The 22,986-nt window shown below is 39.4% G+C and overlaps 1 protein-coding gene across 9 annotated transcripts in view; it reads left to right on the forward strand.

Moving 5' to 3' along the window:
• The first annotated feature begins 846 nt into the window (after nt 1-846).
• scaf (inactive serine protease scarface) overlaps nt 847-22,986 on the forward strand; it is a 57,312-nt gene continuing 35,172 nt past the window's right edge. For 5 of the 9 annotated variants that reach the window (XR_011605741.1, XR_011605740.1, XR_011605742.1 and 2 more), the window contains exons 1-3: nt 847-1,006; nt 7,732-8,092; nt 18,568-18,738. Coding sequence is in view for 5 of the 9 variants with exons in the window: in XM_065868536.2 (XP_065724608.1) it covers nt 7,766-8,092; nt 18,568-18,738 (498 nt within the window). In the remaining 4 variants the exon portion in view is untranslated. Of the gene's footprint in view, nt 1,007-7,731; nt 8,093-16,636; nt 16,655-18,567; nt 18,739-22,986 lie in introns of those variants that run through there. The other 4 variants (XM_065868538.2, XM_017070562.4, XM_065868537.2 and 1 more) reach the window with 3 other exon arrangements.

The following is a 22,986-nucleotide window of genomic DNA, read 5'->3' on the forward strand; positions in this document are numbered from 1 at the left end:
ATGGGTTTTAATATAAGTGGGTTTTCGCGTATAGGCGTTTGTGGGCATTACAGTGGGCGTAGCACCCTGCTTGCGCTGCACAAGAAGCTTAAGAATCTACATGCCAAATCCCAACTTTCAGCGTTCATACGGACATTCGGACAGCTGGGCATGGCGAGATCGACTCGGCTAGTGATCCTGATCAAGAATATATATACTTTACAGGGTCAGAAACGCTTCCTTCTACCTGTTACATAGTTTTCGACGAATCTAAAATACCCTTTTACTCTACGAGAAATAGGTATCAAAATATTGATTCGAAATTTTTTTAAAATAGGAACCTTTTAGATAGGAATCTTATATAAGAAAAGTTTGTGCCACTTTGTCTTGCAAAGAAGTAGTATTTTTTGTGCTATTTACATGATTATAGCTGCACCTTGCACGCTCGTCAAATTATATAACCACTTTGTGTGCTACAGCAAATTCAATCTCAGAGGCCAAAACCAGACCCTCAACCACACTTAATTAGTAATAGCTCCTAAAAGAGCTCGAAATAGCAATGCTACAAATGTAAAGCCCCTGAAATGTTTAAGCTTAATTAGGCCGTGCCGCTAAGCGAGCGCAGGAAGAGAATTGTGAGACTTAAGATCCGACAAATACCAGAGCCTAAGTCTGAACCATCTGCCGCTTCTTCTGAGACTGTGCACTGAGTCTGGGCAGAGCAGCCAAGATCAAGATCCGCGTCAAACGAAAGTGAGCTTACGGAGAGAACGAGCGTCGCGCCGACGTCAACGCAAGCGTTTACTCATCTACCGCCACAAGCAGCGCTGCGGCATAGCTCAGTGTGATTCACTTGCTCGCATCTTCGACGGCTGACGTCGGCTGCGCAGCTTCTGCGGTGCGATGCCGTTGGCTTTGCTGGGCACATATAAAACAAACGATGGTTAAATATTCACAATCATATTCAAGTGGTTCGTTAGTGCGTTTGATTTCGCGTCCGAGAAAGAAGAATCGTGATCTTTTCTGTGTAAGGAACAAAAGTGTTGAATTTTAATATCCATGGTCAACATCTGAAAAGTCATCCGTACTTAGCCTTGTCAAGTTAAAAGTTAAAGGACATCTGCGGATACTTTCTTAGACGTGTACTGCCTGGCCTCCGGCACGCTACGTTTTTAGATGTCGCTATGCCTCCAGGGCAAATTAGCCTTAGGCTTTATTATGTGCAGCCGTAGCCTTTTGTGGTTATAAATAAAAAATTGATTTGCGGTTGATTGATTTAGGGATTGTTCCATTGATTCGGTTTCAGTTGTCGCTGCTTCGAGGTTTCCGAGTCCCTACCTTCCACTGGCAGTCAGTACAGTCATTTGATATTAATACCCGTTACTTGTAGAGTGAAATGGTGTACTAGATAAGTCGGAAAGTATATAACAGGTGGAAGGAAGAGTTTCTGACCCCATAAAGTAATATATATACTCTTTCTTTCTGGTTCAGAATCACTAGCTGAATCGATCTAGCCGTGCCCTTTTGTCCGTATGAACGCGGATATCTCGGAAACTATAAGAGATTGAGTGTTGGGACTTGGCATGCAGGGTGCCACGCCCACTCTAACACCCACAAACTACCATAACACAAAAAACCTGTCTAATATTGTGTAAAAATGCAAACGAAATTGTAAATTTGTTATAATCAACACCCATCTATATGCCAAAAAATATTGAAATCGAACCAGTCATAAAAGTTATAAGTAAATCATGATCGAGATTGCACACCACATACAGCAAATCAGCTGTTTCCATTAAGTCACTAGGGGCGCTATAGGCTAGGTTACGCTTAAGGCTGGGTGTGATAGTGAAAAAAACAGATTTGCTATATGCTGATATGCTTTAATCTCCATCCCTCTCGCACTCCCTTAAGCTGAGTAACGTGCATCTACCCTGCAAGCATTTTCTATCGCGGAAGGCACTATTAAGTGACTTCTAGAAGATAAAAATGATCGTCCGCGATATCCCATTCGGATCGCGGAAGTGACTCCCTTCGGGAAGAAGTGTGCTACTTCGGCGACACTTCTCGAAGTCACTTCTGCGATACTTCTGGAAGTGTCGCCGAAGTCACTCCTGGAAGTGTCGCCGAAGTGCCTCCGAGAAGGGCCGCCGAAGTGGTACATTTCGATATCGCCGAAGTAACTTCTGGAAGTGTCGCCGAAGTGGCACATTTCTTCCCGACGGGAGTCACTTCCGCGATCCGAATGCGATATCGCCGAAGTAACTTCTGGAGTCACTCAAAAGTGACTTTACATATATAAAGGCATTTTCCGCTTGAATACACGGTCTCTGGCATGTAGGAAATTTTGCTGAACAATGTTATTTAGGTCCAGCTCCGTCGACATAAGAAATGTATTATTTATTAATACCCATTTCTAAAAAAAACAGAAACAAAAATTGTTTTTTGTTCAGTCAAAGTAAAAATAAACTGGAAAACATTACTTTTACAATGAAATTGGTTGAGAATCGTTGGACGCTGGGTTTCTCCGCAGTTACACGCCAAGTAAAGTCCACAGCTAGCTTGTCCGTAAATAGCTTTAAATAATCGTACACCTCACGATAAGCACGTAATTTCGCACCTTTTGTTGAGAGGGACATTGAAATATGTTAAGCAATTAAAACCATTTAGAAAAAAACAAAGCTATATTTTTAAAACGCACAAATTTGATACAAAGCCGCACTGTACACAGACAAATCGCGCAACGAAATGACGCTCGGGCGAAAAATAAAAGCGTGGGTCAAAAGGAAGACCAAAAAAATTTTCAAAAAAAAAGCGGTACCGGAAAAATACCGCCACCTCTTTTTATGGCTTGTTTTTTTCCACTAGTTTAGTTCTTGTAAAATGTGTACTATCGTCTTTCTATCGTCCAGAAGTGACTTAGAAGTTACTTCTACGCGATACATGTATATTCTGATTTTGTAAGTAGTGTACTATCGTTTTTCTATCGCGATTTCAGGCGATTGAAAAATCGCCCTTTTGCTTGCAGGGTAATAGTCGAGGCCGTCGACCATAGCGTTTTCTCTAGTTGGATTTGGCTACCACTGTGCATTTTGTTTATCTTGGAGAAAATTTATTTGTTGGTTATGCGATCTGAATTTTGCTGTTTGTTGTTATACCCGTTACTCGTAGAGTAAAAGGGTATACTAGATTCGTCGGAAAGTATGTAACAGGCAGAAGGAAGCGTTTCCCACCCCATCAAGTATATATATTCTTAGTCAGGATCACTAGCCGAGTCGATCTAGCCATGTCCGTCTGTCCGTATGAACGCTGAGATCTCGGAAACTATACAAGGTACAATATTGGGATTAGGCATGCAGATTCCTGAGATTCCTGCGCAGCGCAAGTTTGTCAGCAGATTGCCACGCCCACTCTAACGCCCACAAACCGCCCAAAACTCTGACTCCTACAGTTTTGATGCTAGAATAAAAATTTTAACTGAAATGTATTGTTCTCGTCAATACCTATTGATTGACCCAACAAAAAATTTGCCACGCCCACTCTAACGCCCACAAACCGCCCAAAACTGTGGCTCCTACAGTTTTGATGCTAGAACAAAAATTTAACTGAAATGTATTGGTCTCGTCAATACCTATCGATTGATCTGAAAACAAATTTGCCACGCCGACTCTAACGCCCATAACGCTTAAATCTGTCCAGCGCCGGTAGGTGGCGCATTTCAACCTCGCTTTGCTGCTTGCATATCTCCATTTCCCTTTGGTCCCATTAGCTGAGTAACGGGTATCTGATAGTCGAGGTACTCGACTATAGCGTTCTTCCTTGTTTATTTTTTGTTTTGCTAAATTGTTATCAAATGCGGAAAGACAACAATTTTCAGAAAACTTAGGTAAGAAAGTCTTTTTTTTAATTGTAATAGAAATATATGTACTCTAACACTTAAATATTTAGAGAACTCGGGATACTATTCTAACCGCAATACAATTTTTAAGTTGTAGTATTTGTTTTTTATATATGAACGATTCGTTTTTTAAATGTCTCTTTTCCAAAAATGAGTATTTTTCAAAAGTTTAAAGGCGGAAAGTTGCTAAGCATATTACTGTAAATGTTCGGTGCTAAAATTTTAGCGGAGTTAAATACTACAGCTCTTGGCGTAAGCCAAAATTGTATGGTATGGTGACAAACTGGTAAATACACACTAAGACAAGAGAAAACGCAATAGTCGATGCCATCGACTAAAAAATACCCGTTACTCAGCCAAGAAAGAGATGGAGATATGCAGCAAAGCGACTCTTGACAAATTCACACCCCAAAGGCACATCCTTGCAGCGATTTCTTTATTTGCTGGCAACTTTTTAGTGGATGGTCCGATTCCGAACATTTTTGGGAAGAAGATATTGAAAATCAAAATAAAATTGCACCTAAACTTTTTCAAAATCTTCAAAAATTTGGGCGCTAGACAGGTTTTAGAGTGGGCGTGTGGGCGTTAGAGTGCGCGTTGCACCCTGCTGAAATAAACTTTCGCTGTCCCATAACCTCAAGAATCTGCATTTCAAGTCCCAACTAGCTTTTATACCTCCGAGATCTCTGCGTTCATAAGGACGAACAGACAGACGGACATGGCTAGATCGACTCGGCTAGTGATCCTGATCGAGCACATAAATACTTTATAGGGTCGGAAACGCTTCCTTCTGCCTGTTCACACTTTCCGAGGAATCTAGTACACCCTTTAATCTCCACTAGTAAACTATGTATGTACATACTTATATATTGATCTTGAATTTTTGTTTTTGCTTTGGATTGGTGATACTCAACTATTTTTAGCTTTGACTGACTATCGCGGAAGCGCGATTTGCGCTAAGATCGACTTTTTGATGGAACATCATGCGAATTTATCCTGTCCGTTACGGTTGTCGAATTGTGATTAAAAAATCAGTGACTCAATTCGCTACAGATTCTTTGAGCGAACATAATCAGGTAGTCACCTAAAAAGTTTTAAATTTATATAATTTTTTAGGAATCAGTAAAAAAGGCAGGAAAGTCATTACATTGCCTCAAGTTTAGGTTAGGTTAGGTTAGGGCGGCTGTCGGACTATAGTCCGACACACTTAGACCTCAATTGGTCCATTGTGATACCGCATGATCTCGTTCTTCCTTCTCTAGGGTCCCGTTTCTAGTAGTTTCAGCCTGTGTTAAGCTGATCAGCACGACTTCCACCCGGAAGATTTAATAAAGGCACTTATGCTTTTGAGATTAATCTCCGATATTTCGGTAAGATCGTCGATGAAGGGGCTTCTTAAGTGTTTCAGTCTGAGTCTGCATAGGGCTGGGCAGAAGCAGAGAAGGTGTTCTACCGTTTCCACTTCTTCCTCATCCCTACAGCTTCTGCAGAAATCATTTTGCGGGGCTTTTAGCCTGCCGGCATGTGCGCCAACAAGCCAGTGGCCTGTAAGAGGTCGGATCAACATGCCACACTCTGTGCGGCTGAGTTTGAGTAACTCCGAGGCTTTTTTGTTGTTTATCACAGGCCATGTCTGGTGAGAGATGCGACACTGTGGTGCGTTTTGCCAATGGGTGCTGGCTAGTGTGTTCAAGTGGTTTTTTATGTTTAGCTTCCAAGTAGCCATGGGCATACCGACATTTTCCTCTCCTGGTAGGAGAGGAGAGATCTGCGACAGTCTGCTATTGTACGGGAGTTGGTATTTGTCGAGTAGATCGACTTAATAGCCGCTTGGCTGTCACTATATATGTTTAGGTGTCCTCTCTGGAGGCTAAAGTTCCTTAAACAGGTTAGTGCTTCTTTTATAGCGTGGACCTCCGCCTGAAAGACGCTACAGTGGTCCGGAGCCCTGAATGACTTCCTAATATCTAATTGTTCGGAGTATACTCCTCCGCCAACGTGTCCTTCTAATTTGGAGCCATCTGTATAGAAACAGATTGCGTCCGTCGTGCCCGGTCGGTCCTGTTCCCATTCCTCTCTATCAGGAATCAGGGCCTCAAATGGTGTGTGAGTATATTCAATGGATTTGCATAGATCCGTGATCTTCGGAATCGATTTATCATGCTGGAGAATTTAAGCATGGCCATAAAATTGGGCTTTCCACTGCCCTGTGTCCCTCAGTCGAATAGCTGCCGATTTGGCCCTTTCCATGCCTGCTAAGTCCAGGCTAGGGAGGTTCAAGATCGCATTCAGCGCTTCATTCGGGGTGGTTCGAAGGGCTCCACTAATACACAAAGCCGCCATTCGCTGTACTTTGTTTAGAGGAGTCAGTATGCATTGTTTGTGCAAGGCGGTCCACCACAGAGCCATTCCGTACAGTAGGATTGGCTTGACTACCGCTGTGTATATCCATTCTTGGGGACATGCCCCATCTTAGCCCGATTGCTTTTTAACAGGAGTAAAGTGCAATGATCGCTATTTTGGTTCTCTCTTGGTTGTTTAAGCCCCATTTGAGGCGTTTATCTAGACTAACCCCAAGTACCTGGCGTACCTCTAAAAGAGAGATTACAATTATTTAAAATGGGTGGGTTAAGTTGTGGAATTTTGTACCTATTTGTAAATAGAACAAGTGTAAATAGAACAAGTTCTGTTTTCGAGGGGTTTACCCCGAGTCCGTTCGCTATCGTCCATTCCGATAGTATTTTGAGTTTAGCGGTCATAAGATCGCAAAGTGTTTGTGGATATTTTCCATTAAAGATGATGGCGACGTCGTCTGCGTATGCCACGACCTTACAACCTCCTCCCTCCAGAATCCGCAGTAGTTTATTTACTGCGATATTCCACAAGAGGGGTGATAGTACACCTCCTTGCGGGGTGCCTCTGTTCACTAGTCTAGTCTGGGTTGAGGTCCCTAGTGTGGCTGTGACCATTCTGCTTATCAGCAATTTATGGATTAGCCTCACCATTGGCGGCTCAACCCCTAGTTCTGTGAGAGATTCTGTTAAAGCAGTGGGAAGCACGTTATTGAAGGCTCCCTCTATATCCAGGAAGGCGATCAGTGTGTATTCCTTGGTGTTGAGTGATTTCTCGATGCTGCTTACCACCAAGTGTAGCGCCGATTCGGTTGACTTACCTTTGGTGTAGGCGTGTTGTGCTTCTGATATTTGTGTCGGGTCTACGGTGGCCCTTATGTGTAGGCTTATCATTCTTTCAAAGCTCTTAAGCAGGAATGATGTTAGGCTTATTGGCCTAAAATCCTTTGCTGTGGTGTGAGTGGCCTCCCCTGCCTTGGCTTATCCCACCAGCTTATTCACAGTTGGCCTCGAGAGAGGTCGTCCGCCATCCGCAACCTGCGACCCGCTCGGTTGCCCCAGCTAGGCGACTTTGAAACCATCTCACAAGTTCCTCATCTCACAAGTAAAAATTTAATAATCTAGACCATATGTGACCTAAAAATTAAGTATTTTCAAAAACATTTTATATTTGAATTAGTAAGATAAGTAAATAGTTTATCTCTCTGACAAAACAAACATTTTAATTTGAGCACGGTGGAAATCTATTCTCTAACCTCTAGTTTACGGAACACTGTTTGTAGAATTGTCATACACTGTGTTATTAGGACATATGGATTAATTTTAGGGTATTCATTGGCATAAAAACTTAATTTACTATCATCTTAAAAGTAAAATCGTAGTCCAATTTTGTTTATTTTTTGGCAACCAATTATCTAAAACTAAAATTGTAGTCCATTTAAAGTATTTAATTTATTTATTATTAAAAATTAATTTATTTTCCGTTGTTTATTTTGCTTCCAGTTTATTAGGCCCATTTCCAGAGAGTCGAGTCGCAATGACTATTTCACGGTTTCGGAAGCAGCTTGTCTTATGTTTTACACTGATTATGCTACCTTTAGTCAGTGCCGACTATCAGGGCAACATGTTCCTAAACGGCCAGTACCAAAACGGCATCAAGGTTCAAAAGGAAACACAAGATTCAGTAAACCCCTCATCGAACGTGTTTCTTAACCACGCCATCATCAGCAGGCAAGCGTCCCCATTCCAGGGACCACCCTATCTGCCACCCAAGGAGTACCTAAAGTGCGATCCCGGCCAGCAATGTGTTCGCCATGTTCAGTGCCTGAACGGATTCTTTACCCAAAAGTTTCCAAGGATACAAGTAAGTTGGTGGCTCTTAACAGATAACAGGAATACTTAAAACTCTCGAGCAGACGATGTGATACCCTAATATTAATTTGTCAATGGCATTGTTCACAAAATGGATACATTTTAAGGGAACAGTAAAAAAGTAGAAGCTTATGCCTTCCTGTCCGTTTACTCCCGACGAAGACTTTAATCGAAAATTTTAGAGCTTGTCTGCAGCGATATGGCACAAAATATTGCGGGCGTTGGTTGCTTGATCTGCATTTTCTGTATTGCGAAGCACTCGTAGTTGCCCCTAAAGAGGGTATATTGATTTCAGTCAGAAGTTTGCAACGCAGTGAAGGAGACGTTTCCGATCTCATAAAGTATATACATTTTTGATCAGCGTGACTAGACGAGTCGATCTAGCCATGTCCGTCTGTCCGTCCGTTTCTACGCAAACTAGTCTCTCAGTTTTAAAGGTATCGGGATGAAACTTTCCCAAAAGTCTTATATTTTTTTCAGGTAGTATATAAGTCGGAACCAGCCGGACTTGACAACTATACCTTATAGCTCCCATAGAAATAATCGGAAAAAAAATTTTAAAAATATATAGCTTTGGTGTTTTTATACCCGTTACTCGTAGAGTAAAAGGGTATACTAGATTCGTCGGAAAGTATGTAACAGGCAGAAGGAAGCGTTTCCGACCCCATAAAGTATATATATTCTTGATCAAGATCACTAGCCGAGTCGATCTGGCCATGTCCGTCTGTCCGTATGAACGCTGAGATCTCGGAAACTATGAGAGTTACAATACTGGGATTAGGCACGCAGATTCCTGAGATTCCTGCGCAGCGCAAGTTTGTTTCAGTAGAGTGCCACGCCCACTCTAACGCCCACAAACCGCCCAAAACTGTGGCTCCTACAGTTTTGATGCTAGAATAAAAATTTTAACTTAAATTTATTGTTCTCATCAATACCTATCGATTGACCCAAAAAAAAGTTTGCCACGCCCACTTTAACGCCTACAAACCGCGAAAACCTGTGACGCCCACAATTTTCATGCTAGATAAAAAATTTTAACTGTAATGTATTGGTCTCGTCAATACCTATCGATTGAAAAAAAAATTTGCCACGTCCACTCTAACGCTCATAACGCTTAAATCTGTATACCGCCGGTAGGTGGCGCATTTTAATCTCGCTTTGCTGCTTGCATATCTCCATTTAGCTGAGTAACGGGTATCTGATAGTCGAGGTACTCGACTATAGCGTTCTTCCTTGTTTAACATATAACCTCCTAAGCTTAGAAATAACATTTTTTAATTAGTTTTGAATTTCGAATTAAATTTTATCAAAATCGAACGACTATATCATATAGCTGCCATAGGAACGATCGAAAAATTGGTGGGAAAATAATATGAAACAAATTATAGCTTCGGTGTTTTTTAACATATAACCACCTACGCTTGGAAATAACACTTTTTAATTAGTTCCGAATTTCGGATTTAATTTGATCAAAATCGGACGACTATAACATATAGCTATAGGAAAATTGGTGGGAAAATAATATAAAACAAATTATAGCTTCGGTGTTTTTTGACATATTATCTTATACTATTGGGAATATCATTTTTGGTGTTTTTAAATTTAATAATTATAGCTGCAAGGGTATACAAGCTTCGGCTTGCCGAAGCTAACTTCCTTTCTTGTTAAGTCTTGGTATGTACATTTTTGCAAATCGGAATAACTATCTGTCCAATACTAAAGTCAATCTGTCTGATTGGCGTGCGAAAAAAAACTAAACGAAAAAATTTTCAGGGAAATATTTTGCCTGACTAATTAATTGTATATGTGAATAATTAGTTATTCGATTGAAAGATAACCAACTACGACACAAATTACAAGGAATTGTGCTAGAAGTGTTATAAATATTCCCTAGTTCCATTGCTTTTTTTATGTGCTAATCAACCTGTGCGTTAAGTTCACATGTACATATTTATGTATTCAGACTCGAACTATGCCAAATTTAGTTCCGGGGCCGTGGGTATGTTAAGGTGATTCATTTACAGTCATTTAAGCTAAGCTTGCCACAACAAAACTGGAATCATTTCAGAGATACATAAACCAGATTGGAGTACTTTCCCAAAACGAAAGAGGTGATTCAAGCATGCTATTTAATACCCATTTAGCATGTCCAACTCGCGTTCAGGCCAAAGATATTCAATAGTCAAGGTCAAGCTTCAAAATAATCTTAGAAACAATTAAAAGGTTTTAGATTTTAGCTTTTCTTGCTTGAGAAGACGTTAAAGCGGACATAAACAAGTGGAATTAGACAGTTTAATTTGTAATATTTAGAGGTAGATGATATATAAAATGCCAGTTCTGGCAACTCTGCTATCTGAACTGGTTATTTCCAATCTTCTTCATGACACGACATTCCTTTTCTGCAAGTAATACCCATCGGGAAATTTTTTGAGTTACACATGTGGTTTCTAATCTTTGGCCACAGTTACTAATATGCAAAAGTTCAGTTGCTAAATGCCAGCTGACCAATCGAAGTGAGATAATAAAATTTAGCAATATAAGCAAAGGTCCGCCAAGACTGCAGCGGAAAAGTTCAACGCATTGCAACTAGCAGTTGAGAGGTCATCTTTCTGCGTATCACTTATGAAGTGGTTAACATCGGTGAACTTTTAGCTAAGATGACTTTGTTGCTGGGTCGTGCTGGTAACTTTGTGTTGGTCAATTAAGCCCTATAATTAACCTACGCAGAGGCGAACCTGTTTTCTTGCCACTGATATTACTCAGCTTTGAAATTAAAAATTGGTGAAACTTATTTTACCTTAAAATTGGAGGACACTTGGAAAATTTGCGAATATTCGCATAAGGCACACGGCAAAAGTTCCGCCACACGAGTGGTAGTCGGTGTACAGTTTTTAACCGACAATTTTACATGCACGGATTTTTGTTCTATGTACTGGTGCTCTGCAACACTGCGTAAACGATCTTCCTTCTCTTTTTGACGCATGTGAATGCACTGCAGGTCAGTGTGAAGAGAGGAAATGCAAAGAGCGTAAAGCCTCTGTCCTGCGCCCCTACCATTACTTTTCAACTATATCATTTTATATCAGAGCAGCTGACACACGAGAACACGCTATAGTCGCTGGTCTCGACTATTAGATACCCGTTACTCAGTGCGAGAGGGAAACCAGCTCTAGGTGCAACACACCTAGCCACCTATCTTTATACCCGTTACTCGTAGAGTAAAAGGGAATACTAGATTCGTAGAAAAGTATGTAACAGGCAGAAGGAAGCGTTTCCGACTCCATAAAGTATATATATTCTTGATCAGGATCACTAGCCGAGTAGATCTAGCCATGTCCGTCTGTCCGTCTGTCTGTCTGTCCGGATGAACGCTGAGATCTCGGAAACTATAAGAGCTAGGCTATTGAGATTTGGCGTGCAGATTCCTGAGCTTCTTACGCAGCGCAAGTTTGTTTCAGCAGAGTGCCACGCCCACTCCAACGCCCACAAACCGCCCAAACTGTGGCTCCTACAGTTTTAATGCTAGAATAAAAATTTTAACTGAAGTGTATTGTTCTCATCAATACCTATCGATTGACCCCAAACAAATTTTGCCACGCCCACTTTACCGCCCACAATCCGCCCAAGCCTGTGACGCCCACAATTTTCATGCTAGATAAAAAATTTTAACTGAAATGTATTGGTCTCGTCAATACCTATCGATTGATCCAAAAATAAATTTGCCACGCCCACTCTAACGCCCATAACGCTTAAATCTGTCTACCGCCGGTAGGTGGCGCATTTTAATCTCGCTTTGCTGCTTGCATATCTCCATTTAGCTGAGTAACGGGTATCTGATAGTCGAGGTACTCGACTGTAGCGTTCTTCCTTGTTTTCTTCTATAGCGCCACTTGGCTTACAGCGCCAAGAAGCTTATGGCGCCCCTATCGGCTTGGCGTCTTATTAGTGAAAACAGCTAATTTTCTGCATGTAATGTGCAATCTCGATTGAATTCCAAAATATTGATTATTTTTGTCTAGTACAATCTTTTACTCTACGAGTAACTGGTATAACAAAAAAAAATGCTGTAGTTGATGGCCTCGACTATTAGATACCCGCCACGTATCTTCTTCTTCTATAGCTCCACTTGGCTTACAGCGCCAACTAGCCTGCCCCTAGCGGCTTGGTGGCGTGTTAGTGAAAACAGCTTATTTGCAGCATGTGGTGAGCAATCTAGATTTAATTTAAAAATATTGATTATTTTTTGGCTATAACTTTTTAAAGACTGGTCCGGTTTCAATAATTTTTTCAATTTTAAAAACATGGAAATGTTATTCTTTGAAAGGAAAAATTAATTTAAATTTTCAAACTTATTTATTTGGCTGCAAAGTGCATTTAAAATGCTTAAATCAACCGAAAAGAAATATCTCCACCAATAAGAATATTCAGGGGAACTGGGTTGGGGACAAAGAGATAATGTTGCAAAGACCAAAGCCAACTGGCGAATTGGGGTAATACGCAACGGGGTAACAAGATTACAGTAAAATGTGTCAAAGGGATACCAGGAAAAGAAGGCCAAAAATAGAGTTAGTTAATTTAGTGTTAAGTCCGCGGAATTAAAAAAAATTGTAAAATTTGTTGAAGTATTTCGACAGTCTATAATATTTCTATGGAGAGAAATGGTGTTAAAATCTCTACTACCACTTAGGCGGCGGGAAAGCTAGTAATACCCGTTACTCGTAGAGTAAAAGGGTAAACTAGATTCATCGGAAAGTATGTAACAGGTCATAAGAAGCGTTTCCGATCTCATAAAGTATATATATTCTTGATAAGGATCACTAGCCGAGTCCATATAGCCATGTCCGTCTGTCTGTCCGTCCGGATGAACACTGAGATCTCGGAAACTACAAAAGCTAGAAAGTTGGGATTTGGTATGTAGACTCCTGAGCTTCTTGCGCAGCGAAAGTTTGTTTCAGCAGGGTGTTACACCCACTCTTACACCCACAAATTTTAACTGAAATGTGTTAGTCTCGACAATACCTATCGATTGACACAAAAAAGTTGGCCACGCCCACTTTAACGCCCACAAAACTCCCAAATCTTTGGCGACCACAATATTCATGCTAGAAAGAAAGTTTTAACTGTAATGTATTGTCTTGTCAATACCTATCGATTGGTCCAGAAAAAGTTTGCCACGCCCACTCTAACGCTCGTAACGCTTAAATCTGTCTGCCGCCCACATAACCATATATTGAGATAGCGGGAAGGTGGCGCATTACAATATCGCTTTGCTGCTTGCATATCTCCATCTCCCTTTGGACCCTTTAGCTGAGTACCGGATATCTGATAGTCGAGGTACTCGACTATAGCGGTCTTCCTTGTTTCAGTATAAATAAAATCGGGCCCAACTTTGGAATTAAAAACGAGGAAGAACTCTATAGTCGAGTACCTCGACTATCAGATACCCGTTACTCAGCTAAATGGGGATATGCAAGCAGCAAAGCGAGATTAAAATGCGCCACCTACCGGCGGTATACAGATTTAAGCGTTATGGGCGTTAGAGTGGGCGTGCCAAAATTATTTTTGGATCAATCGATTGGTATTGACGAGACCAATACATTTCAGTTAAAATTTTTTATCTAGCATGAAAATTGTGGGCGTCACAGGCTTGGGCGGATTGTGGGCGGTAAAGTGAGCGTGGCAAACTTTTTTTGAGGTCAATCGATAGGTATTGATGAGAACAATACATTTCAGTTACAATTTTTATTCTAGCATACAAACTGTTGGAGCCACAGTTTTGGGCGGTTTGTGGGCGTTAGAGTGGGCGTGGCACATTGCTGAAACAAACTTGCGCTATTATAGTTTCCAAAGTCTCAGCGTTCATCCGGACAGACAGACAGACGGACAGACGGACATGGCTAGTTCGACTCGGCTAGTGATCCTGATATATATACTTTATGGGGTCGGAAACGCTTCCTTCTGTCTGCTACATACTTTCCGACGAATCTAGTATACCCTTTTACTCTACGAGTAACGGGTATAAAAATGTAAAGCTCTTGCAGATTTTACGAATTAAAATGTTTATTAAACAGTAGAAATACAAAGTGATACAAAGAGACCCTTTACTTGCCCGTAACTTTCTAACCAACTTAAAACCACAAATTTACCTTCATTGAGAGACGAACAATCGTCGATGTGTATACTTATACACTTAACATTTAAAACACTACATGCTGTTACGCCCCTGATCATGTTCTTGCTACCAAATTTGACTCATTTTACCGTATTGATTCTATGGTTGCTTTAAAATACAGTTGCCTGATCGGCAAGAACTCTTGTCCTGATTAGGATACACATGAAGTAAGAGACAACGTTTTGACTACTGAACATTTTTCACTTTAAGTGCCTTGCGGTGGACTCGATTCCAGAAACAAAGGTTACCAAAATCAAAATTATATAAGAGCGGAAACGTCGAAAAATCAAACAAGAAAGGAAGTTAACTTCGGTATCCGAAGATTGTATACCCTTGCAGTTATATTTATTATAATTAAAAATACAAAAAATGATAATCACAAAAGTAAGTAAAACACCAAAGCTATGATTTATTTCATATTATTTTCACACCAATTTTCCGATCGTTCCTATGGCAGCTATTTGATATAGTCGTCCGATTTTGATAAAATTAAATACGAATTCAGAACTAAATAAAAAATTGTTTTTCCAAGCGTAGGAGGTTACATGTTTAGAAACACCGAAGCTATAATTTTTTTCATATTATTTTGGCAGCTATATGATATAGTCGTCCGATTTTGATAAAATTAAATTCAAAATTCAGAACTATTTAAAAAATGTTATTTACAAGCGTAGGAGTTTATATGTTAAAAACACCAAAGAAATAATTATTTTAAATTTTTTTTCCGATTATTCCTGTGGGAAAAACGGACGGACAGACGGACATGGCTAGATCGACTCGTCTAGTGATGCTGATCAAGAATATACATACTTTATGGGGTCGGAAATGTCTCCTTCACTGCGTTGCAAACTTCTGACTGAAATCATAATACCCTCTGCAAGGGTATAAAAAACACCTTTTAAAGAGTTAAAAAACTAGTAACGATCGCACCTTTAACATACCAAAGTTATCTCATTTGGCACGCCGCAATACTGTGTAAGCTGTGTAAGCAAAAGCTGTATGATTTTGATGAAGCGCGCCTAATTAACAAAATATAGATGCTAATGCTTTGATAAAAATGATAAAACTAAAGTTACTTATGCAGCTGTTACGCCTGTTATCATATTAAATTTCCAGGACGATAAAACAACGTTTTGGGACAAATACAATAACAATCGACGAGTATTTTTAGCAAGAGTACAACTTTACAGACAACCTGAGGCTTTCATCAATACCAACCCCAACGGCTCCAATTTTCTAAAATTGACCTTTTACACTTTAACCGCGCTTTCTGCCAAACGTATTGAATTTCTTGTTATGCAATCCTTTTAGTTTTTGCGATACCTTTCGATTGGTGCATCACTATGATCAGACCATCACTGCACTTTATCCCGAGCCAATTGATTTTCTTGGTATGCAATCCTTTTAATTTTTGCGATACCTTCCGATTAGTGTATCACTCGTTATGGTGGCACCGTCACTGCTGAATTTCAGTCCTGCATCTATACCCTACAGTTCTGCAGTGGGACGCGGTGACATGGCTCAAGGCAAAAAGCTTTTTTGTTTTTTTGTTGTGCCTAAAACGCTGTGCCGCTGTTGACGTCAGCAGAGAAGTCGGCGCAGCGTAGAAGACTGCCTACGAAAACGATCGTGCAACAAAGAGAGGCAGATATTCGGAGCTTCCCTCTCTTTCTTTGTCTTATAATCTGCCTGCACTCGGCGCGCTCAGAGACAAATTTCGGCAGGTCCGTTATTTCTTTTGAGTCTCTCCTGTATGTTCGGCTAGCGACTAATGCGGAAAAATTTTCGTGGCACAGCGACATGTGAATGCCCTAATATTTTATATATATCGAAAAAAAAACAACTAATATTGTTTTATAAAAGTAAATTATTTGATTATAGTAAAATTAAGTAAATTGAATTTACTTTTAATGTTATGCTTACGAGCTATACATTAATATTACAATAAAATTTTTTGGTAAAGTTATAGAAATTTAGTTCGTTAAAATTTTTTTAAATATTTCAAGCATTTTAATAGTACCATTTTTAAAGAATTCATTTTGTATTTTTTTTTAGAAAGGGTATAGGTGCAGGGGCACGCGCCCACAGCGAAGAGAAATTAAAAGAAATCATGTTAAGGGGTGAGAGGAATACTGGGTTCATTCTGTTTGAGTTATTGAAAGAGAAACAAGCCATTTAAATTGTGCGCAGCAGATTTACTTCTTTCGTTTTTTAAAGTGAAAATAATAAAGTCAGGCAAGTGTTACATTAAGTTGAAGATGTTGTGCACTGATCTTAGTTTAAAGTATTAAGGTATTCAATGGGTTGCGTAAGCCGAAAGTGGATGATGAAATGTTTTGCGCCAATAAAATTCCTGCAAAGAGTGAAACACAGCTTTAAATGGTAAATATGCAAATAAACAAATAAAACAAATTTTTTTAACATATGTATGCCCATAAATTTTTTCAGGAGCAAAGGTTTAATGATGTAATGTAATGTAAAAAGGAAATAAACTTAACATTAAACTAGGCTTACTAACAATAATTGTCCTTTAACAGAAAACCTAAATAACACTATTTAATTAAAATGAATTTAAAAGTAAATAAAATGTATGTATTTTAAATTCTATTTCATAAGTGAAAACTGATTGAAAAATTCAGATTTTCACAAGTGATTTCACTTGGGACGTGTCACCGGCACGTGACAGGCCATACGAAAAATGAGTATAAGAAACAAGTGAAATCCCGTGGGACTTCGAAAAATTTTCATTTGAATTTTCACTTGTGAAAATGCGGACATCCCATACAATTTTCTATATGGAGCGTCACTGCCCTTCAGTTCTGCAGTAGGGACGCGGTGACATGGCTCAAGGCAAAAAGCTTTTTGATTTTTTTTTGTGCCTAAAACGCTGTGCCGCTGTTGACGTCAGCAGAGAAGTCGGCGCAGTATAGAAGACTGCCTACGAAAACGAGCGTGCAACAAAGAAAGGCAGATATTCGGAGCTTCCCTCTCTTTCTTTGTCTTATAATCTGCCTGCACTCGGCGCTCTCAGAGACAAATTTCGGCAGGTCCGTTATTTCTTTTGAGTCTCTCCTGTATGTTCGGCTAGCGACTAATGCGGAAAAATTTTCGTGTCGCAGCGACATGTGAGTGCCCTAATATTTTAGGAGCATTATTGTATATCGAAAAAAAAAACAAATATTGTTTTATAAAAGTAAATTATTTGATTATAGTAAAATTAAGTAAATTGAATTTATTTTTAATGTTATGCTTACGTATTATACATTAATATTATAATATAATTTTTTAATTAAGTTATAGAAATTTAGTTCGTTAAAATTTATTTAAATATTTAAAACATTTTAATCGTACCATTTTTAAAGAATTCCTTTTTATATTTATTACTCAAAAAAGTAAAAGTTATGTTGTCGGATATTTTTCGCTTTAGAAAGGGTATACATAGGTGCAGTGGCACGCGCCAACTGCGAGAGAGAAAACAAAAGAAATCATTCATTCCGTTTGAGTTACTGAAAGGGAAGCAAGCCATTTAAATTGTGCGCAGCAGATTTACTTCTTTCGTTTTTTAAAGTGAAAATAATAAAGTCAGGTAAAATTTCTGATTTTCACAAGTGATTTTACTTGGGACGTGTCACTTGCAAGTGATTTCATAAGTGAAAACTCATGAAAAAAAATTTATTTTCACAAGTGATTTCACTTAAGACGTGTCACCGGCACGTGATAGGCCATACGAAAAATGAGTATAAGGAACAAGTGAAATCCCATGGCACTTCGAAAAATTTTCATTTGAATTTTCACTTGTGAAAATGCGGACATCCCATACAATTTTCTATATGGAGCGTCACTTGTTCTTCACTTATGCAAGAGGACATGTCCTGGTGTGGTTCGTCACTACCTGAACTTCCGTCCACAGTGATAGAATTACAAGAATTGTAAATTATAATTCAGGGACATGATATAATATATAAAATAAGCTTAAATCTGTCTACCACCTTTATTACCATATATGGAAATCGCGTGTAGGTGGCACTGTACAATTTCGTTTTGCTGCTTGTATATCTCCATCTCCCTTGCGCTCTCTTTAGCCGAGTAACGGGTATCTGACTATGGCGTTCCTTCTTGTTTTTGGCACTGTACAATTTCGCTTTGCTGCTTGTATATCTCCATCTCCCTTGCTCTCTCTTTAGCCGAGTAACGGGTATCTGACTATGGCGTTCCTTCTTGTTTTACTTTATACAATAAGATCAAATTGACCACACCTCGTTCATTCTTTGACCAAATTCTCTTTCTATTCTCAGAACTGTCAGCCGGAAACCAATATCTGCTGCACCTACCAGGCGCCGCCACCCATTTCTACAATAAATACTCCCGTGCCGTTTGCATCCTGTCCCCGTGACTCGGACTGTGTAGCCTCGGAAAACTGTCGCAACGGAGAAATAAGTGCCATACACTACGTTAAGAAGCAAGAAGTAAGTGCTTACTTGTGACTGCCGAGGGTTTTACTATTCAACTGGCTTGTACAGCATAATTTAACTACCAATCTAGCCGAGCTATTTGAATTTTTTACCATCGATGAGACGAACATGCCAAACAAAGCGACTCCAGCAGATGATTCTGGCTTTGCCGGAATCAGACTAGAGTGCAGCTCATTTCACAATTCCGATGGTACTTATGTATGTACACAGTTGTCACGCGAAAACCATGACTAAGAAACATAGCTCAGCAGCCTACACCTTATTAGCACACAATTAGTTTTAAAGGCTGCTCCGCTTTTCAACCTCGGATTCTGTGTATGTAATAAAAGTCAAAAAAATTATAAAGAGCTTAGCAGGGCGATGACTTGCACCATTTTTGAGCGTCCCATTCGGCATTGTTTATGCCTCGGGGCAAAGATTTTAAAAACTCTGGCAGCGGGAGCGAAGCTGACGCCACCACAAGCAGTAATCAAACTGGAATGCGGTTGAGCATACATACAAATGTACAAGCATTTTCGCGGGTTTAAAAAATACGCAGGGCATTTATACATATGTATTTATGTATGTTTACAATGTATGTGTATACATTGTACATACATATGTTAAGATATAAGAAGAGGGTAGGGTAGATCGGTTTAACGGCTCGGTGCCGCGTGCGATGAGAGAGGACAAGAAAGACGCGACGAGGCATGCGGCTAAGAGAGATCTCAGATTTTCACCAGGCCAGGGTAATTGCATAATTTTTTTATCTGCATTGGCCGGAAAAACGGGTCAGTTGGGCTCGGTGCTGCCGTAATGCAATGTCTGCCACAAGTAAAGTACGTTGTCGTGCATTATCATGGTTTCATTATTTAAACACGGGGATCATAAGTGCTATTGTTATTATTGTTAGATTTGTTTTTCTCATTATACCTGCTATCACTTATCACTTTTTTTAAACTTGAGCTCATTTTTGCAGTTTAGTGAAACTCTAATGGCGTAAATAAATGTTTTAAATTTGCCTTCCCCAAGATCGTTGCCCGTTTCCAGATCGGGTCATTACACACAATTTGATTATCTTTATGTTATGAATTCATTTAAGTCAGTTAAGTAACACAGAGCAAAATACAAAAGGTACCATTCAGTTCTAAAAATCAGTCTTTACCCGTGAATCACCTGGTGAATTATAGGGTACGCAAGACACTCCATGTAGACATTTGTAAGGGATGTCCGCTTTTTCACTCGTGATAGCTTATATGAAAATTTTTCGAAGTTAGTCCGTGCCTTGTACTTTTTTGTCGTATGTCGTAACATGACACTTGTGATATCATGTGTAACAAAATATAAAGTGTCATCGATATAAATGGTAAAAAAGCAGTTAAAATATAATTCATTTTTTATTTGGTTGCATTTTTTTTTTTAAATTTTTGTTGCGGTATTTAATTTGTTTATTTTTTTTTGCACTTTTTTATTTTGAATTTATTTGATCGCTTTGCGAAAACATTTCTTAGGGTCTTTCTGGCCGTCGATTTATATTACTTAAACTAAATATAAGTTTTAATACATTTTAGTTATATATTACTTTTTTTGTCAGGCAGCGCTGCGGTAAAGTGCGGAACAATAAATACTGTAAATAAACCATTTACATAATTTAAATAATTAATTATAATTATAATTATTGTTATAGTATATCTTACCTGGGTTATAAACTTATAAACGCATATGTAAACGTCGGTTAACACCGAAAAAACAAGAAAGGAAATTAACTTCGACAAGCCGAAGTTTGTATACTCTTTCAGTTATAATTATTAAATTTAAATAGAAATTCTTAAAAATACAAAAAGTTATATTCCCAAAAGTATAAGATAATATGTCAAGAAAGACCGAAACTATAATTTGGATCATATTATTTCCTCACCAATTTACCGATCGTTCCTATGGCAGCTATATAATAAGTCGTCCGATTTTGTAAAAATAAATTCTAAGTTCAGACCTAATTAAAAATGTTATTTCCAAGCGTAAGAGCTTATATGTTAAAAAACACCAAGGATATAATTTTATACCCGTTACTCGCAGAGTAAAAGGGTATACTAGATTCGTCGGAAAGTAAGTAACAGACAGAAGAAAGCGTTTCCGACCACATAAAGTAAATATATTCTTGATCAGGATCACTAGCCGAGTAGATCTAGCCATGTCCGTCTGTCCGTCTGTCTGTCCGTCCGGATGAACGCAGAGATCTCGGACACTATAAGAGCTAGGCTATTGGGATTTGGCATGCAGATTCCTGAGCTTCTTACGCAGCGCAAGTTTGTTTCAGCAGAGTGCCACGCCCACTCTAACGCCCACAAACCGCCCAAAACTTTAGCTCCTACAGTTTTGATGCTAGAATAAAAATTTTAAAAGAAATGTATTGTTCTCATCAATACCTATCGATTGCCCCAAAAAAAGTTTACCACGCCCACTTTGACGCCAACAAACCGCTCGCAAGCTTCAAAAAATTGCAAATATGAAGGCGGATATCTCGGAAACTATCAAAAATAGAGAATTGGGATTCCAGGCTTAGATTCTGTAGCCTTGTTCAAGTTTGTGGGTAGGTGGCGCATTTCAATCTCGCTTTGCTGCTTGCATATCTCCATTTCCCTTTCGTCCCTTTAGCTGAGTAACGGATATCTAATAGTCGAGGTACGCGACTATAGCGTTCTTCCTTGTTTTTATTTTAGCATCCAAACTTTAGGATCTACAGTTTTGGGAGGTTTGTGGGCGTTATAGTGGGTATGGCACGCAGCTAAAACAAACTTGCGCTGTGTAAAAAGCTCAGGAATCTGCATGCGAAATCCCAATAGCTTAGCTCTTATAGCTTCCGGGATCTCAGCGTTCATTCGGACGGACAGACAGACGGACAGACGGACATTGCTAGTTCGACTCGGCTAGTGACCCTGATCAAGAATATATATACTTTATGGGGTCGGAAACCATTCATTCAGCCTGTTACATACTTTCCGACGAATCTAGTATACCCTTTTACTCTTTTTAAGCGTTATGGGCGTTAGGGTGGGCGTGTCCAACTTTTTTCTGGATCAGTCGACAGGTGTTGACGAGACTAGTACATTTCAGTTAACATTTCTTATCTAGCATGAAAATTGTGGATGCCACGGGTGTAGTCGGTTTGTGGGCGTTAGAATAGGCGTGGCATATTCGCGTGACAAACTTGCGCTGCGTACAAGGCTACGTAATTTAAATCTGAAATCCCAATTCTCTATCTTTGATAGTTTCCGAGATATACGCGTTCATAATTGCGATTTTTGGAAGTTTGTCGGCGTCAAAGTGGGCGTGGCAAACTTTTTTTTGGTCAATCGATAGGTATTAATAAAAACAATACATTTCAGTTAGACATTTTTATTTAGCATGAATATTGTGGGCGCCACGGAAGTAGGCGGTTTGTGGGCGTTATAGTGGGCGTGGCATATTCGCGTGACAAACTTGCGATGCGCATTAGGTAAAGGTATTGATGCAAACAATACATTTCAGTTAAAGTATTTATTCTAGCACCCAAACTGTGGGAGTCACAGTTTTTAGCGGTTTGTGGCCGTTACAGTGGGCGTGGCATATTCGCGTGACAAGCTTGCGCTGCGTACAGGGCTACGGAATTTAAATCTAAAATCCCAATTTTCTTTCTTTTATAGTTTCCGAGATATCCGCGTTCATACTTGCGACTTTTTGAAGTTTGTGGGCGTCAAAGCGGTCATGGCAAACTTTTTTTTATCAATCGATAAATATTGATGAGAACAATAAATTTCAGTTAACATTTTTTATCTAGCATGAAAATTGTGGGCGCCACGGAAGTAGGCGGTTTGTGGGCGTTAGAGTGGGCGTGGCATATTCGCGTGACAAACTTGAAAAACTTCGGATACGCTTCCTTCTGCCCCCATAAAGTATATATATTCTAGTCAAGTCGATCTAGCCGATATATATACTTTATGGGGTCGGAAACCCTTCCTTCTACCTGTTACATACTTTCCGACGAATGTAGTATACCCTTTTACTCTACACCCAAAAAAAATCTTTGAGTGTCAATTTTCTAAGTGTGGGTGGAAATGACACTAACCCTAGGATCAAATTATTGGGATCAATTTGATCCTAAATAAGTATCTAAGGTATACTTCATTGTATGAAATATCATATTTGACCCTAAATAGTGTCATTTTGACAACAACCGTGGATACTTTGATACCGATAAAAGCTTTTTTAGTTTGTTCGAGTTTC

This window comes from Drosophila suzukii, unplaced genomic scaffold, assembly GCF_043229965.1.
Source record: "Drosophila suzukii unplaced genomic scaffold, CBGP_Dsuzu_IsoJpt1.0 scf_4, whole genome shotgun sequence".
Taxonomy (NCBI): Eukaryota; Metazoa; Arthropoda; class Insecta; order Diptera; family Drosophilidae; genus Drosophila; species Drosophila suzukii.